At 42.7% G+C, this 14613-nt stretch overlaps 1 protein-coding gene across 3 annotated transcripts in view; it reads right to left on the reverse strand.

Annotated features, from left to right (window-relative positions):
• LOC126261714 (5'-nucleotidase domain-containing protein 3) overlaps positions 1-14613 on the reverse strand; it is a 149102-nt gene that overhangs the window by 60669 nt on the left and 73820 nt on the right. For all 3 annotated transcript variants that reach the window (XM_049958563.1, XM_049958564.1, XM_049958565.1), the window contains exons 6-7: positions 6704-6890; positions 5554-5694 (exon numbers count right to left, since the gene is read on the reverse strand). In XM_049958563.1, the coding sequence (XP_049814520.1) occupies positions 5554-5694; positions 6704-6890 (328 nt within the window). The remainder of the gene's footprint in view (positions 1-5553; positions 5695-6703; positions 6891-14613) is intronic.

The raw sequence follows: 14613 nt of genomic DNA on the forward strand, positions 1-14613 counted from the left end.
GTACTGTGTGTGATATTCTCTGGCACTGAATACTAGATGGTAAAATCCACGTTGTTATGTAATTAGAAAGGTGACTTCAGCAAACACTGTAGAGAATCTGATTAATATTCCATATTGAAAATGAGGAGGTCATTTTTCCAAATGAGAACTCTTTAAAGCAAAAAACACTAGACAGGGATTGCGATTGTTGTATGTGGATGCGAGCCGAGTTGGTGACACTTCGCTCTCAGCTTCAGGCTGTGATGGCTTTGGTTACACAGCTTGAGGCTGCAGTGGATGGGCACCACTGCTGTGGGCCGGCCGTGGAATCCAACGGACGTCCACCGCATCAGAGTCCTCCAATTGGTCCACACCGGTGGCCAGCCCAGTTACTGCTTGCACTGAGGTTGACCCCTCACCTGTGGTTGAGTAGGAGGTCGCCCCAAGGCGAAGCAGGAGGCGAAAGACTTCCCAAGCAGCCCCACGTAAAGCCTCCCTGGTTCGTCTGAATAACAGGTTCCAGGTGCTGTCTGTGGCTGACACTGTCGCTGAGCCAGATGCTGTCACCTGTCCTGTTTCAGAGGAAACCACTCAGCCTGCAAAATCCGGGCAATCGCAGAGGGTGGGATTATTGGCAGTTGGGAGCTCCAATGTTAGGCGTGTTATCGGGTCCCTTAGGGGCTTGGCTGACAAGAAGGGTAATAAAACTAATGTTCACTCTGTGTGCATACTGGGTGGAATCATTCCAGATGAGAAACTCATTTCGGTACCAATGATGTGTGTCACTCTGGATCAGAAGATATTCTCTCTGGTTTCGAGCGGCAAACAGAAGTGGTAAAGGCTACCAGTCTTGCTTGCAAGATGAAAGAAGAGCTGACCATTTGCAGCATAGTCGACAGTACGATTGTGGACCCCTGGTACAGAGCCGAGTGGAGGGTCTGAACCACAGGGTGGTTGGGTTTCAGGTTCTGCTGAATAGGTCAGGTGTCCACTATACGCAGGAGGCGGCTACACAGGTAGCAGGGACTGAGTGGCATGGACTGTGCGGTTTTAGGTTAGAGGGTCTCGGGAAAACACAATAAGGGCTTCAGTCACAAAGGGAGCAGGCTGAACACAGGAAGAACGTAGATAAAGGAAGCATTGGTATAACAGTTGTAAATTGCTGTAGCTGTGTTGGGAAAGTACCAGAGCTCCAAGCACTAATAGAAAGCACTGATGCTCAAATTGTTATAGGCACTGAAAGCTGGCTAAAGCCAGACATAAGCTCAGCTGAAATTTTTGCGAAGAACCTAACGGTGTTCCGAATGGATAGGCTAAACACGGTTGGCGGTGACGTGTTTGTTGCTGTCAGAAGTAGTTTAACTTGTCGCGAAATTGAAGTAGATACTTCCTGTGAGTTATTATGGGCAGAAGTCATTGTTGGCAACCAGAATAAAATAATAATTGGATCCTTTTACCGACCACCCAATCCAGATGATACAGTTGCTGAAAGCTTCAAAGAAAACTTGAATTTGATTTCAAACACGTACCTGACTCATAGGATAATAGTTGGCAGAAATACATGTTTAATTCTGGAGGTACACACAAATTGTGCTAAACGCATTCTCTGAAAATTGTTTTGAGCAGTTAGTTCATCAGCCTGTGTGAATAGTAAACAGTTGTGAAAACACACATGACCTCTAAGCAACAAATAATCCTGAGTTAATAACGAGCATCAAAAGTGTTTCAGGGATTAGTGAACACAGGGTTGTCGTAGTGAGATTGAATATTGTAATCCCCAAATCCTCGAAAAATATACCTATTCAAAAAAGCAAATAAAAATTCACTTGACGCCTTCCTGAGGTACAATCTCCACTCATTCCAAATTAATAATATAACTGTAGACGAAATGTGGCTTAAATTCAAAGAAATAGTATCGGCAGCAATTGAGAGATTTATACCAAATAAATTAACAAACGACAGAGCTGATCCTCCTTGGTACACAAAACAGGTTAGAACACTGTTGCAGAAACAATGAAAAAAACATGCCAAATTTAAACAAACGCAAAATCCCCAAGATTGGCGATCTTTTACAGAAGCTCAAAATTTAGCATGGACCTCAATGTGAGATGATTATAACAGTTTCCACAATGAAACTTTGTCACAAAACCCGACAGAAAAATCCAAAGAGATTCTGGTCGTATGTGAAGTATGTTAGTGGCAAGAAACAATCAATGCCTTCTCTGCATGATAGTAATGGAGATACTATCAAGGACAATGCTGCCAAAACAGAGTTACTAAACACAGTCTTCCAAAATGCCTTCACAAAAGAAGACGAAGTAAATATTCCAGAATTCGAATCAAGAGCAGTTGCCAACATGAGTAACATAGAAGTAAATATCCTCGAAGTAGTGAAGCAACTTACATCACTTAACATAATCAAGTCTTCTGGTCCAGACTGTATACCAATTAGGTTCCTTTCGGAGTATGCTGATGCATTAAACAATCATATACAACCGTTCGCTCGACAAAAGATCCATACCAAAAGACTGGAAAGTTGCACAAGTCACACCAATATTCAAGAAAGATAGTATGAGTAATCCACTAAATTACAGGCCCATATCATTAACATTGATACGTAGCAGGACTTTAGAACATATATTGTGTTCGAACATTATGAATTACCTCGAAGAAAACTGTCTATTGACACACATGGGTTTAGAAAACATCATTCCTGTGAAACACAACTAGCTCTTTATTCACATGAAGTGTTGAGTGTTATTACAAGGGATTTCAGATCAATTTCGTATTTCAGGATTTATGGAAGGCTTTTGACACTGAACCACCCAAGCCGCTCATATTGAAATTGCGTGCTTATGGAATATTGTCTGAGTTATGTGACTGGATTTGTGATTTCCTGTCAGAGAGGTCACAGTTCATAGTAACTGACGGAAAGTCATAGAGTAAAACAGAAGTGATTTCTGGCGTTCCCCAAGGTAGTGTTATAGGCCCTTTGCTGTTCCTTATCTATATAAATTATTTGGGAGACAATCTGAGCTGCCATCTTCAGTTGTTTGCAGATGATGCTGTCATTTATCGACTAATAAAGTCATCAGAAGATCAAAACAAACTGCAAAACAATTTAGAAAAAATATCTGAATCGTGTGAAAAGTGGCAGTTGACCCTGAATAACGTAAAGTGTGAGGTCATCCACATGAGTGCTAAAAGGAACTCGTTAAACTTTAGTTACACAATAAATCACTCTAATCTAAAAGCCGTAAATTCAACTAAATACCTAGGTATTACAATTAGGAACAACTTAAATTGGAAGGAACAAATAGAAAATGTTGTGGGGAAGGCTAACCAAAGGCTGCGTTTCATTGGCAGGACACTTAGAAAATGTAACAGACCTAATAAGGAGACTGCCTACACTACACTTGTCCGTTCTCTTTTAGAATACTGCTGCATGGTGTGGGATCCTTACCAGATAGGACTGACAGAGTACACCAAAAAAGTTAAAAGAAAGGCAGTATATTTTGTATTATTGTGAAATATGGGAGAGAGTGTCACAGAAATGATACAGGATTTGGACTGGAAATCGTTAAAAGAAAGGCGTTTTTCTTTGCAACGGAATCTTCTCGCAGAATTACAGTCACCAAATTTCTCCTCCGAATGCAAAAATATTTTATTGACACCAACCTACATAGGGAGGAACGATCACCATGATAAAATAAGGGAAATCAGAGCTCGTACGGAAAGATATAGGTGTTCATTCTTTCTGCACACTATACGAGATTGGAATATTACAGAATTGTGAAGGTGGTTCAATGAACCCTCTTCCAGGCACTTAAATGTGATTTGCAGAGTATCCATGTAGATGTAGATGTAGAAGCCCCTATGTGCTCACCAGCAGTATGGCCCACAGAATGATAAAGCAAGACTCTATCCACCTTTTTTTCCCTGAGTGATCATATTGTTCACAAGTGTGTACGCAACTTAATATTCCTATTTGAACATTACTTCTTGTCATCGACATATTTTGTGACAAAATATTAGAAACAAATACTTTTCATTTCTCCTCTTTCACTAGAGAAATTTTTCATTAAGTGTATTACACTCTTTGATTTACTTTTCTGTAGTCCATTTTATAAGGTTTGTACGAGGATTGTTTTTTAAGTAAGGGCCGTTTGCACGTATAGTCCCGTAGTTCGCGGGGATGCCGCAACAAGCCACCGCGCCACTTGCCGGCATCCTTCCCGTTCACACTGATGCAAGTTGCAGCTCTGTAGCTGACGTGTACGCATCGCTGTGCTACTTTATAATGTTTAAGATTATTGAATCGCCCGCCGCGTGCGAGATACGGTCAGTGATACGTTTTTTGACCGCGAGAAGCCTATCAGCTGCAGAAATTCATCGTCAGTTAACAGAAGTTTATGGCTTGAATGCAATGAGTGAAGGTAAAGTGCATCAATGGGTTAGAGAGTTTAAAAATGGCTGTCAAAACGTCCATGACGAAGAATGCTCAGGCCGGCCCTCTGTGATCACTGATGATTTGGTGGCTGCAGTCGAAACAAAGATTTGTGAGGACAGAAGATTCACAATTTCCACTCTTTCTTTGGAATTTCCACAAGTTTCAAGATCGGTTTTGTACAAAATTGTGTCTGAAAACCTAAACTTTAAGAAACTGTGTTCTCGATGGGTACGCAGACTCCTCACAGAGGACCACAAAGGGAAGAGATTTGCCACTTCATTGGACTTTTTGATTCATTACGAGGAAGAAAGGGATGACATGTTGAGTCAAATTGTCACTGGAGATGAAACATGGGTATCCCATATCACTCCCGAAAGCAAGCAACAATCGATGGAATGGCGACACACAACCTCACCCGTCAAGGTCAAAGCCAAACAGACGCTGTCAAAGCGCAAGATTATGGCAACTGTGTTCTGGGACCGGCACGGTGTTTTGCTAGTGGACTTTATGCCATGAGGAACGACAATCAACTCAGATGCCTACTGTGCAACTCTATAGAAACTCTGCAGAGCAATTCAAAACAAAAGGCGCGGCAAGCTGACAAAAGGAGTTTTGCTCCTGCACGATAACGCTAGGCCTCACACCTCTCAAAAGACTCGGGATTTGATTGATTCTTTTGGCTGGGAAGTTTTGGACCATGCACCATACAGCCCCGACCTTGCTCCTAACAATTTAACACCATTTTGGCGGGCAGCGCTTCAATGACGACGATGAAGTGAAAGCGGCCGTGAACTCTTGGCTGTCGGAGCAGGCGGCCGAATTCTTTGAAGAGGGAATTAAAAACTTAGTTGTATGGTATGACAAGTGCTTAAATAAACAAGGCAACTATGTAGAAAAATAGGTAAAAGTGTGTCGAATCAGAAAATAAAAGTTTTTTTACAAAAGTATTTGTATCTTTTTTAAAAAAATAAAAACGGCCCTTACTTAAAAAACAACCCTCGTATCACCGGCACAGAAGCTGATTGAAGACTCAATTATTTGTGGGTACAGCCTCATATTTTTTGTGTAATCATGTGCTACAGAACAATGAAAATTGTAAATATTAATTCTTACAAAATAATTACCGTGAGCTCACTGATGATGGCCCCAGTACGCCATCCATGTTCAAGAGTAACATCAGCCAGGTCGCTGTATGGGTGATCACCAAAATATAAAACCTGTTGTCCAAACCATCCAGTCATCTCCTGTAACTGTTTAACAGTTCCCTGAAGACAAGAGATGGACAATTAATGACAAGTGCAATGTAATATGAGAAGTCAATAACAAACAGCAGCAATCTTCAGTAAGTTTTAAGTGTTTGAAACAAATAACAACTAAGCCTTTCTTAGGTGACTTTCATAGAAGACTGTCAAAAACATTCACTCATAAATTATTTTATATGATCACACTATATAGTGTTTCTACTGGATTTAATTAACATTGGATTTATTAATGACTAAATTTATTGGAATATATACTTTTCTACATAGTTCAGGCTTTTGTGACCTGATGTTGACATATTGCATGTTCCCTTCTGTCTCATGTTCTTCGTCTGATGTTTGTTTGATGATTTTTCAGATGTATCACCAACACAAGTGGCTGGTATTATCAAAGCTTCATCCTACACTGCTAGTGGTGGATTGGAGTCGAGCTCACGGCCAGAGATTATATGTGCCTGTCATGTCAATGTCTGTCAGCTTTTCCATGATCATCACCACTGTGGTTCTATTCTTGCCACCACCAACAGTCATTTGTTGCAATATGGGAATTCCATTCGTCTTGAGGCTTTCCGAGCTTCAACAAGAAAGAAGAAAGCATTATGGTGAACAGATCCTACATTCCCATATTTCAGTAAATGACCATTCAAGGTGGCAAGAAGAGAAGCACACTGGTAACAATCACGGAAACCCCTCAGATGTTGGTGCAACAGGTACATGTAATCTCCGGCTATGAGCTCAACTCAACTCCACCAGCAGCAATGGAGGGTGAAGCTCTAAAAATGCCAGCCACTTGTGTTGGCGATACATCAGAAAAATCGGCAAACAAACATCGGCCATAGAAACCAAGAAAGAATCCAACAGGCAAGACATCCACATACTTTTCTGTTTGTAAGTCATGTCAGAAGTGCGTTAATTTACAGTAACATGAAGAAAGGTCCACAGTTTTCAATAAGATCAGGCACAGATTATCTATATAGTTTATGTCATTAAAAATCACTAAAAAACTCCAGCCTACCTCACAATAGATTTTTCCTTTCTCAAGTTTCAAAACACGGTCCCATACATGAATTTCATTATCTATATCATACAGTCTCAGAGGTCGCGATTCATCTGTGAAAAAGCGTGGTTTTCGTGCTTGGACGATAATAACATCAAAGAAGTCTCTCCAGTCTTGTCCAACCAACAGTTCCATTCCCTTGTTACTGAAAACAAGCATATCCTTTGAGAACTGAACTTGGAATTTTTTTACATGAAAATGTTGCAAAAAATAAATTATCCTAGGAAGAAGCATTACTTTTTGCATTCAATGAAAAAGACAAGTTTACAGTAAACAATATTGAAATCAAATCATTGCTTGTGCTGCAGAATGAGATAAATGCTGACAACTTGCCTAAAAAAATCAGACTAGTTATTACAATATCTTCTTAGAGTAAGAATCAAATGTTGCAGTGAGGTCTCCTGACTATATAAGAAAATTCCAACTGCGACTATCAAACAAGAGGACAAATGCAAATGATTACTACACTCCTGGAAATGGAAAAAAGAACACATTTACACCGATGTGTCAGACTCACCATACTTGCTCCGGACACTGCGAGAGGGCTGTACAAGCAATGATCACACGCACGGCACAGCGGACACACCAGGAACCGCGGTGTTGGCCGTCGAATGGCGCTAGCTGCGCAGCATTTGTGCACCACCGCCGTCAGTGTCAGCCAGTTTGCCGTGGCATACGGAGCTCCATCGCAGTCTTTAACACTGGTAGCATGCCACGACAGCGTGGACGTGAACCGTATGTGCAGTTGACGGACTTTGAGCGAGGGCGTATAGTGGGCGTGCGGGAGGCCGGGTGGACGTACCGCCGAATTGCTCAACACGTGAGGCGTGAGGTCTCCACAGTACATCGATGTTGTCGCCAGTGGTCGGCGGAAGGTGCACGTGCCCGTCGACCTGGGACCGGACCGCAGCGACGCACGGATGCACGCCAAGACCGTAGGATCCTACGCAGTGCCGTAGGGGACCGCACTGCCATTTCCCAGCAAATTAGGGACACTGTTGCTCCTGGGGTATCGGCGAGGACCATTCGCAACCGTCTCCATGAAGCTGGGCTACGGTCCCGCACACCGTTAGGCCGTCTTCCGCTCACGCCCCAACATGGTGCAGCCCGCCTCCAGTGGTGTCGCGACAGGCGTGAATGGAGGGACGAATGGAGATGTGTCGTCTTCAGCGATGAGAGTCGCTTCTGCCTTGGTGCCAATGATGGTCGTATGCGTGTTTGGCGCCGTGCAGGTGAGCGCCACAATCAGGACTGCATACGACCGAGGCACACAGGGCCAACAACCGGCATCATGGTGTGGGGAGCGATCTCCTACACTGGCCGTACACCACTGGTGATCGTCGAGGGGACACTGAATAGTGCACGGTACATCCAAACCGTCATCGAACCCATCGTTCTACCATTCCTAGACCGGCAAGGGAACTTGCTGTTCCAACAGGACAACGCACGTCCGCATGTATCCCGTGCCACCCAACGTGCTCTAGAAGGTGTAAGTCAACTACCCTGGCCAGCAAGATCTCCGGATCTGTCCCCCATTGAGCATGTTTGGGACTGGATGAAGCGTCGTCTCACGCGGTGTGCACGTCCAGCACGAACGCTGGTCCAACTGAGGCGCCAGGTGGAAATTGCATGGCAAGCCGTTCCACAGGACTACATCCAGCATCTCTACGATCGTCTCCATAGGAGAATAGCAGCCTGCATTGCTGCAAAAGGTGGATATACACTGTACTAGTGCCGACATTGTGCATGCTCTGTTGCCTGTGTCTATGTGCCTGTGGTTCTGTCAGTGTGATCATGTGATGTATCTGACCCCAGGAATGTGTCAATAACGTTTCCCCTTCCTGGGACAATGAATTCACAGTGTTCTTATTTCAATTTCCAGGAGCTTATTTTCTGAATGTAAAGGTGACAAATATATATGATTACTACTTTCCAACTGTAAAGGCCTATTTTCTGTGTTATCTGTGATGTATAAGATGTTGACAGCTCATTCTGCAGTAGCCATTTAGCTCCTCTTATACCTGTATTTTCATTATAGGAGCCACTACTTACTTATTCCTACACACATAAAAAAATGTTTTGCATCACCTCAGTTCCAAGAGTTCTGGAACCTGTACAGGAAAGTGTAAAAGAGATCAACATAAACATCATTTCTGCTCTTTTTATTACTCATGAAAACCTCACATTGCATGTTGTACCACCATACAGCGAGACCTTCAGAGGTGGTGGTACAGATTGCTGTACACACTGGTAACTCTAATACCCAGTAGCACATCCTCTTGCATTGATGCATGCCTGTATTCATTGTGACATACTATCCACAAATTCATCAAGGCACCGTTGGTCCAGACTGTCCCACTCATCAATGGCGATTCGGCATAGATAGCTCAGAGTTGTTGATGAGTCATGTCATCCATAAACAGCCCTTTACAATCTATCCCAGGCATGTTCTATAGGGTTCATGTCTGGAGAACATGCCGGCCACTCTAGTCGAGCAATGTCGTTATCCTGAAGGAAGTCATTCACAAGATGTGCACGATGGGGGCATGAATTGTCATCCATGAAGACAAATGCCTCACTAATATGCTGCCGATATGGTTGCACTACTGGTCGGAGGATGGCATTTATGTATCGTACAGCCATTAAGGTGCCTTCCACGACAGCCAGCTGCATATGTCGGCCCCACATAATGCCACCTCAAAACAGCAGGGAACCTCCACCTTGCTGCACTCACTGTACAATGTGTCTAAGGTGTTCAGCCTGACCGGGTTGCTTCCAAAGACATCTCTGATGACGACTGTCTGGGTGAAAGCATACGTGATACGCACCAGTGAAGAGAACTTGATGCCAATCCTGAGTGGTCCATTCGGCATGTTTTTGGGCCAATCTGTACCGTGCTGCATGGCGTTGTGATTACAAATATGGACCTCGCGATGGACATCAGGAGTGAAGCTGTGCATCATGCAGCCCATTGCGCATAGTTTGAGTCGTAATAGGATGTCCTGTGGCTGCACGAAAAGTATTAATCAACATGATGTCTTTGCTGTCAGGGTTCCTCTGAGGCATAATCTGTAGGTAGCAGTCATCCACTGCAGTAGTAGCCCTTGGGCAGCCTGAGCGAGGCATGTCATTGACAGTTCCTGTCTTTCTGTGTCTCCTCCATGTCCGAACAACATCGCTTTCTTTCACTCTGTGATGCCTGGACACTTCCCTTGTTGAGAGCCCTTCCTGGCACAAAGCAACAATGCACACATGATCAAACCACAGTATTGACCATCTAGGCATGGCTGAACTACAGATAACATGAGCCTTGTACCTCGTACCTAGTGGAATGACTGGAACTGATTGGCTGTCGGACCCCCTCTGTCTAATAGGTGCTGCTCATGCATAGTTGTTTACATCTTTGGGCAGGTTCAGCGACATCACTGAACAGTCAAAGGGTCTGTGTCTGTGATATAATATCTACAGTCAACGTCTAACTTCAGGAGTTCTGGGAACCAGCGTTAAGCAAAACTTTTTTTATGCATGTATTTAAATAGTGCAGGAGTAATTTTATGATGGGTAAGAAAGCCTTTTGTGCCTCAGTTATATTGCTTACAAAATTTAATTTTAACAACTCAATCACAAACTAATACATAAATCATTTTCTTGCCAAGTCACTTAATTATGTGAGCAAGATTTACTAAAAACTTCCATAAAACCTGCTAAGTAAACTCACAGAAGAGTTACTTGTGGGAGACAAGAGTTTACTGCATTGACCATTATCACTATTACTGGAGAGTTCCTCTGTCTATTAATGTTTAGTGTTACCAGTGAAAGATGTCCCTGCCAACATTTTTATGGGCCATCTAGAGACCTTCTTAGCTTCTCAAAACACCAAACCCCTAGTCTGGTTCAGATTCATTGATGATGTTTCCATTATCTGGACTCGGGGCCAAGACACCCATCTTTAGTTCCTTCACAACATTAACACCTTCACTCCCACCCACTTCACATGGTCCTCCTCAACCCAGCATCCCACCTTCCTAGATGTTGACCTTCTCCTCTTTGAAGGCACCATCCTAACATTTGTCCACATTAAAGCCACGAACCACTAACAGTACCTGCATTTTAACAGCTGTCACCCCTTTCACACTAAAAAATCCCTCACATTCAGCATGGCCAACCTGGGGGCGGAGTGTCTGCGGTACCAAGAACTCCCTTGCTCAGTATGCTGACAGTCTCACCAAAGCCTCCACAGACAAGCACCATCCCCCAGACCCAGTCCACAAACAGATCTCCCATGCCATTTCCCCTCACACTCCCAATCCTCCTACCACCCCAAGAACCAGCCACAAAGGAGTGTCCTCTTCATCACTCAGCACCACCCCAGACTGGAAGAACTGAACTTCACCATTCACCAGGGCTTTCATTACCTACCATCATGTCCTGAAATGAGGTACATCCTATCCTAGATACTTCCACCCCTCCTAAAGTGGTGTTCCATCATCCACCCAACCTCCACATCCTAGTTCTTCCCTGTGTGTCCACAGCTTGTGATCTAGCAGCTAGTGTTGCTACCTCTGGATTACGTGGTCCTGGGTTCAATTCCTGGTTGTGTTCGGGATTTTATCTGCCCAGGAACTGGGTGTTGTCCTCATCCTCCTCATCCTCATCCTACTCCTCCTCCTCCTCCTCCTCATCATCATCATCATCATCATTCGTGACAGTGGCTGGATTTGACTGTGTAAAAATTGGCCTGTGTAAATATTGGGACTTTGTGTGGCTGCTGATGACCACACAGTTGAGCGCCACACAAACCAAACATCATCATCCTTCCCTATGCAACTCCCAATCACAACTGGTAGCCACAAGGATCATATTCCTGTGGAAAACCCAGGTGCAAGACCTGCCCAATCCACCCATACAGCACTTTCTATTCCAGTCCTATCACAGTTGATACACTGCTCCCAACTCCATTTCCACTTCCGGAGCAGTCTTGGAATGCCTCTTGCTAGATCGCGCAAAGTGCCATCTGTGGATTTTATTTTATCTCATCTATCATTGCAGAACTTTGTCCTTTCAATGGGTTTTTCAATCTTGGAAATTAAAAAAAAAAGTGAACAAGTCTGGAGAGTATAAAGGATGAGGTAGCACAGTGATTTCATTTCTTGTGCAATAGTCACGCACCAACAGGGATGAATGTGTGGGTGCATTATCATGATGCAAGAGCCATGAATTGTCTCACAACATTTCAGGCCATTTCCTTCTCACATTTTCTCACAGGCATCACAGCACACCCTGATAGTACCATCAATTAACAGTTTGTCCCTGCAGCAGAAATGCATGAGGAACTAATCCTTCAAAGCCAAAGAAAACTATCACTATGGCTTTGACATTTGAGCTGACCTGATGAGCTTTTTTTGTTCTTGGAGAACATTTCCCAACCCACTGTGAAGATTGAACCTTGGTCTCAATACTATAACCAACGACCCACGTCTCATCACCACGTATGATTCTCTTAAGAAATATCTCATTCTCATTCGTGCAATCCAAAAGCTCTTCGCAGACTGCAAAGTGAAGGTTTTTCTGGTCTTGACTCATGAGCTGTGGTATGAATGTGGCAGACACATGATGCATTCCAAGATCCTGTGTCAAGATTTCACAACATGACCCAACTGAAATGTTACATTCTTCTGCAATCTCTCTTACAGTCAGTCTTTGATTGGCATGCACAGTTTTGTTGACATTCCTGACATTAGCACTGTCGGTAGGTCATACTGAATGAGGGTCATCTTTCAACTTTCATCCCGCCATTTTTAAACCATATGAACCATTTGTAACACTGAGCACAGCTTAAGCACTCATCACTGTAGGTTCCTGCATCATTTCCTGTACCTCTGTAAAGGTTTCCTTGAGTTTCATGCAAAATTCAATGCAGATGCATTGCTCCTCTAACTCTGCCATCTCGAAATTTGGAAACCGTGTGACACAATGTTCTACTCAGTACAGCACTGAACAGTAACTACCAGACATAAAACAATGAAACTTCCGGCAGTTACATGTTAAACATAGGCATGTGCAGGTATGCCAACCACATGGGATAGAATTACAAATGATCAGGAATTTTCTGAACAGACTTTGTACTTAAGCAACATTCTAGAATGTGTTGCACGAGTGTTTTGTAAGCAATCTCTTTTGTAGACTGAAAGCATTTTCCCAGTATGAATGAACCAAAAGGTCACAGGTAAATTGTGACTGACTGTATGTGATCATTCCTTTTCATATCTCAACAAACTGTTCACTCGAAAAAGTGTAGTGATGAGGCATTTGACTACCTAAAGAGAACAGATAAATGGTGAAGCATCTGGCTACCATAAGAGACCATGCAAATGACAAGTCATTTGGTCACCTACCTTAAGGGTAAGGGGAAATAATGAGTCATTTGACTACTTTAAGAGATAAGCCCATACATTTGGATAAGTGCACTGAGAGATCACAGGCATTTGGCTACCTGAAGAGAAAAGGATATTGGAGAAGGAAAGTTGCTACTCACCATATAGCGGAGATAGAGAACAGCTGACAACCAAGAATTTGGCTGCCTTTAGAGAACAGAAAAATGACATGGCATTTAGACTGATCTAAACTAGAATTATTTATCACCTGCATGGCACATTTTGGTAATGATTTTGTTTCTTGAGTGACTTTTTCATTTTATTTGTGGCATTTTTCATTGTGTCAGGTGCTTGCAATATTACATTAATTTCTAGATGTATTTAGGAAAACAGCCATTTTTGAGTACTGCTCAAATGTTTGGGCAAAAACTGATTAACCTTGTTATGCAAAAATACAACTGGTATTATCAGAAAGTAAGTGCACTCGAAGTGATTGGTAAATAATGGCAAGCAATGGAGCTGTAAGCTTACCACTACTTACAAAGATGTATAAGCAATTGGGAACCACCTTTGCCCAACTTGACGAGAATTGTCCATAATGAAAGAGTTACACAACAGTCCACCCTAATCATGTGCATAGGAAATGTAAGATGGAAAAGTGACACTTGAAATCACAGTATTATTGAAGCACTATAAAAATTTTGTTATTTATTTCATTTTCTTCTTCAGAGAGGACTATCATAGGTAATAAGATTTGGCAATATCTTGTAGGAACCAACATGAGGACATGTCTCACACAATTATAAGTGATATACAATCACTGGTATTGTCACTGTACAGCTCATTAGATACAGTGATCACAGTCTACCACTTTACACATAACCAAAACACAAATTTAATGATTCCATCACAGTTGTTAGAGGTTCCTCACTGTCATACAGAAATCATAGGAACCCACCAGTTTCAATATTAACAGAAAATAGTGAAGGAATAGTAAGCTGTTGGACAGCTGCCCACTTGCAATGTAATGATTTTAATAATCACTCATTACTGGAAATATCCTCAGAAACTAGAGATACATGTAATAAAAAGTATTACAGTTCTATATTATATTCGAAATGTGATTCATTGAGATTGTAATGCCCTGGTGGGCCCACTGCTACCAACTAGCCACCAGGTCACCTTCTGCCAATATCTTTTTTGGATGTTATATGGAAGTATGTGTGGTCAGGACACTGCTCTCTTGGCTATTATCAGTTTTAATGACCTCGAGCCTTATTACTCAGTCAAGTAGCTCCTCAATCAGCATTTCAAGACTGAGTACACCACACCCCAGTCTTTCCACCAACTAAAAATCCCTGACAGTACCGGGAATTGAACCTCAGTTCTCCGCATGGCAGTCAGCCACATTTGACCACTCAGCTATGGAGATCAATGAATTGAGATCCTAGTTATATGATACTATGCTTTTGCATTTTGTGAAGTGTACAGTTT

Source organism: Schistocerca nitens, chromosome 1 (assembly GCF_023898315.1).
Source record: "Schistocerca nitens isolate TAMUIC-IGC-003100 chromosome 1, iqSchNite1.1, whole genome shotgun sequence".
Taxonomy (NCBI): Eukaryota; Metazoa; Arthropoda; class Insecta; order Orthoptera; family Acrididae; genus Schistocerca; species Schistocerca nitens.